Here is a 3,319-nt window from a genome sequence, read left to right as displayed (position 1 = left end):
TTTTTGGGGTGATTTTGGGCTGATTTTGGGCTGTTTTGGTCCCAGTTGAGCCAACAAGTGTCTGCTGAAGGTGACCCAAGTTCTGGGGTGTTTTTGGGGTGTTTTTAGGGTGATTTTGGGCTGATTTGGGGTGATTTTGGGGTGTTTTTGGTGTGATTTTGGGGTGATTTTGGTGGGTTTTGGTGCCTACTGAAGGTGCCACGTTCTGGGGGGTTTTGGGGGGGTTTTTGGGGGTGTTTTCAGGGTGTTTCTGGACTGATTTTGGGGTGATTTGGGGCTGTTTTTGTCCCAGCTCAGCCAACAAGTGCCTGTTGAAGGTGCCACGTTCTGGGGTGATTTTGGGCTGATTTTGGGCTGATTTTGGGCTGATTTTGGTGGGGTTTGTTCCCAGCTCAGCCAACAAGTGCCTGCTGAAGGTGCCACATTCTGGGGTGTTTTTGGGGTGATTTTGGGCTGATTTTGGTGAGTTTTTGGTGGATTTTGTTGGGTCTGTGGGATGGGGATGTTTTTTGGGATGTTTTTGGGGTGATTTCGGTGGGTTTTTGGTGGATTTTGTTGGGAATTGGGTGGATTTTGTTGGGTCTGTGGGATGAGGATGTTTTAGGGGTGTTTTTGGGCTGATTTTGGGCTGATTTTGGGCTGATTTTGTCCCAGCTCAGCCAACAAGTGCCTGTTGAAAGTGGCCACGTTCGCGGCGCAGCTCGAGCAGTTCCCACGAGCCATCGACATCTACGAGCAGGTCCTGCCCTTCCTCACCCTCCTCACCCTCCTCATCCTCCTCCTCTTCCTCCTCTTCCTTCTTTTCCTCTTCCTTTTCCTTCCTTTCTTCCTCATCCTTCTGCTTTTCTCCTTTTTCTTCTCTTCCTCAGCTCCTTTTTTTCTCTCCCTCGTAATTTTTTCCTTCTTCTCTTCCTCCTTTTCTTTTCCTTTGTCCTCCTCCTCTTCCTCTTCCTTTTCTTCCTCCTCTTCCTTCTCTTGCTCCCTGTCCTTCAGCTTTTCCCCATTTCTTCCTCTTCTTCCTCCCCATTTCCTTTTCTTCTAATTTTTTCTTCTTTCCTTTTCCTTTTCCTTTTCCTTTTCCTTTTCCTTTTCCTTTTCCTTTTCCTTTTTCCTTTTCTTCTTTCTTCTCTGTATCTTTCTCTTCCTTTTCTTCCTCTTTTTCCTTCTCATCCTTCTGCTTTTCCCAATTTCTTCCTCCTCCTCAGCTCATTTTCCTTTTTTCCCCTTTGTTTTCCTTCTTCTCTTGCTCTTGTTTCTTTCCTCCTCTTCCTCTTTTTCTTCTCTTCCTCTTTTTCTTCCTCTTCCTTTTCTTCCTCCTCCTCTTCCTCCTCATCCTTCAGCTTTTCCCAATTTCCTCCTTCTCCTGAGCTCCTTTTCCTTCTAATTTCTCTTTTCTCCTCTTTCTCCTCTTGTTCCTTTTCCTTCCTCTTCTTCCTCTTCCCCTTCCTCCTCTTTCCCTTTTTTCTCCTTTTTTGCTCCTTTTCCTTCTTTTCTTTCTAATTTTTTCCTCCTCCTCTTTCTGGGAGCCTGGGAATGCCCTGAATCCCAGTTTTCCCTGTTTTCCAGGTGAGTTCCATGGCCATGGACAGCCCCCATTCCCTGGCAATGCCCTGAATCCCGGTTTTTCCGGGTTTTTCCGTGTTTTCCAGGTGGGTTCCATGGCCATGGACATCCCCCATTCCTTGGGAATGCCCTGAATCCCAGTTTTCCATGTTTTCCAGGTGGGTTCCATGGCCATGGACAGCCCCCTGCTCAAGTACAGCGCCAAGGATCATTTTTTCCGGGCAGCCCTTTGTCATTTTTGTGTGGATCAGCTCAATGCCAAGGTCGGAATTCCATGGGAATGGGGCGGGAACGGAGCTGGGGATGGGTTGGGAATGGGTTGGGATGGTTGGGAATGGGGCTGGATGGGTCAGGAATGGGTTGGGATGAACTGGGAGTGGGTGGGAATGGGGCTGGATAGGCGGGGAATGGATCAGGAATGGGTCAGGGATGGGTTGGGATGGGCTGGGAATGGGTTGGGAATGGGTTGGGAATGGGGCTGGATGGGTCAGGAATGGGGCTGGGTTGACTGGGAATGGGTCAGGAATGAGTTGGGATGAACTGGGAAGGGGTTGGGATGGTTGGGAATGGGGCTGGATGGGTCAGGAATGGGTTGGGATGGTTGGGAATGGGGCTGGGTGGGTTGGGGAGGGGTCAGGATGAACTGGGAATGGGTTGGGAATGGGTCAGGAATGGGTTGGAAATGGTTGGGATGGGGCTGGATGGGTTGGGATGGGTCAGGATGAACTGGGAATGGAGCTGGGATGGGTTGGAAATGGGGCTGGATGGGCTGGGAATGGATTGGGATGGTTGGGAATGGTTGGGAATGGGGCTGGATGGATTAGGATGAACTGGGAATGTTTGGGAATGTTGTGGAATGTGTGTTCCCAGCTGGCCATGCAGAAATACGAGGAGATGTTCCCGGCCTTCTCCGACTCCCGGGAATGCAAACTGCTCAAGGTCAGCCTTCCTCCTCTTCCTCATCCTCCTCCTCCTCCTCCTCCTCCTCCTCCTTCTTCCTCTCCTCCTCCTCTCCCTCCCTCTGGAATGTGGGATCGTCCCCAGCTCCGTTTCCTGACTCCAGGAGGGAATTTGGGGGGATTTTGGGAGCTTGGGGGGGGCTGCCCCTCCTCTTCCTCCTCCTCTTCCTCCTCCTCTTCCTCTTCCTTCTTCTCTTCTTCCTCGTACTCTTCTTTCTCCTCCTCCTCTTCCTCCCTCTGGAATGTGGGATCATCCCCAGCTCCGTTTCCTGAATCCAGGAGGGAATTTGGGGGGATTTTGGGGGCTCAGGGGGGGGCTGCCCCTCCTCTTCCTCCTCCTCCTCCTCCTCTTCCTCCCCCCAGAAGCTGCTGGATGCCCACGAGGAGCAGAACGTCGACGCCTTCACCGACGCCGTGAGTGACAAAAACCCCCAAAATTCCCCGAGTTCACCCCAAACCCCCCCAAAACCCCCTGATTTCACCCCAAAACCCCCCAAAAGCCCCTGATTTCACCCCAAACCCCCCTGAGTTTGCCCCCAAACCCCCCCAATTTCACCCCAAAACCCCCTGATTTCATCCCAAAACCCACCAAACCCCCTGATTTCACCCCAAAACAGCCCAATTTCGCCCCAAACCCCCCTGATTTCACCCCAAAACAGCCCAATTTCACCCCAAACCCCCCTGATTTCATCCCAGAACCCCCCAAACTCCCCCAATTTCCTCCCCAAACCCCCAAATCCTCCCCAAACTCCCCCCGATTTCACCCCAAATCCCCCCCAAAATCCCCCAAGCCCCCC

The 3,319-nt window shown here is 51.9% G+C and overlaps 1 protein-coding gene across 1 annotated transcript in view; it reads left to right on the top strand.

The window, feature by feature from the left end:
- LOC113980791 (alpha-soluble NSF attachment protein-like) overlaps nucleotides 1–2,940 on the top strand; it is a gene marked incomplete at both ends in the record, with an annotated part of 7,372 nt that extends 4,432 nt beyond the window's left edge. The window contains 4 exons of the mRNA XM_027708010.1: nucleotides 655–739; nucleotides 1,722–1,826; nucleotides 2,434–2,502; nucleotides 2,886–2,940. Of these exons, the coding sequence (XP_027563811.1) occupies nucleotides 655–739; nucleotides 1,722–1,826; nucleotides 2,434–2,502; nucleotides 2,886–2,940 (314 nt within the window). The remainder of the gene's footprint in view (nucleotides 1–654; nucleotides 740–1,721; nucleotides 1,827–2,433; nucleotides 2,503–2,885) is intronic.
- Nucleotides 2,941–3,319: the final 379 nt, after the last annotated feature.

The sequence above is a fragment of the Neopelma chrysocephalum genome, unplaced genomic scaffold, assembly GCF_003984885.1.
Source record: "Neopelma chrysocephalum unplaced genomic scaffold, ASM398488v2 Primary Assembly neopelma1_95218, whole genome shotgun sequence".
Taxonomy (NCBI): Eukaryota; Metazoa; Chordata; class Aves; order Passeriformes; family Pipridae; genus Neopelma; species Neopelma chrysocephalum.
This window is presented reverse-complemented; position numbering and strand designations above follow the sequence as displayed.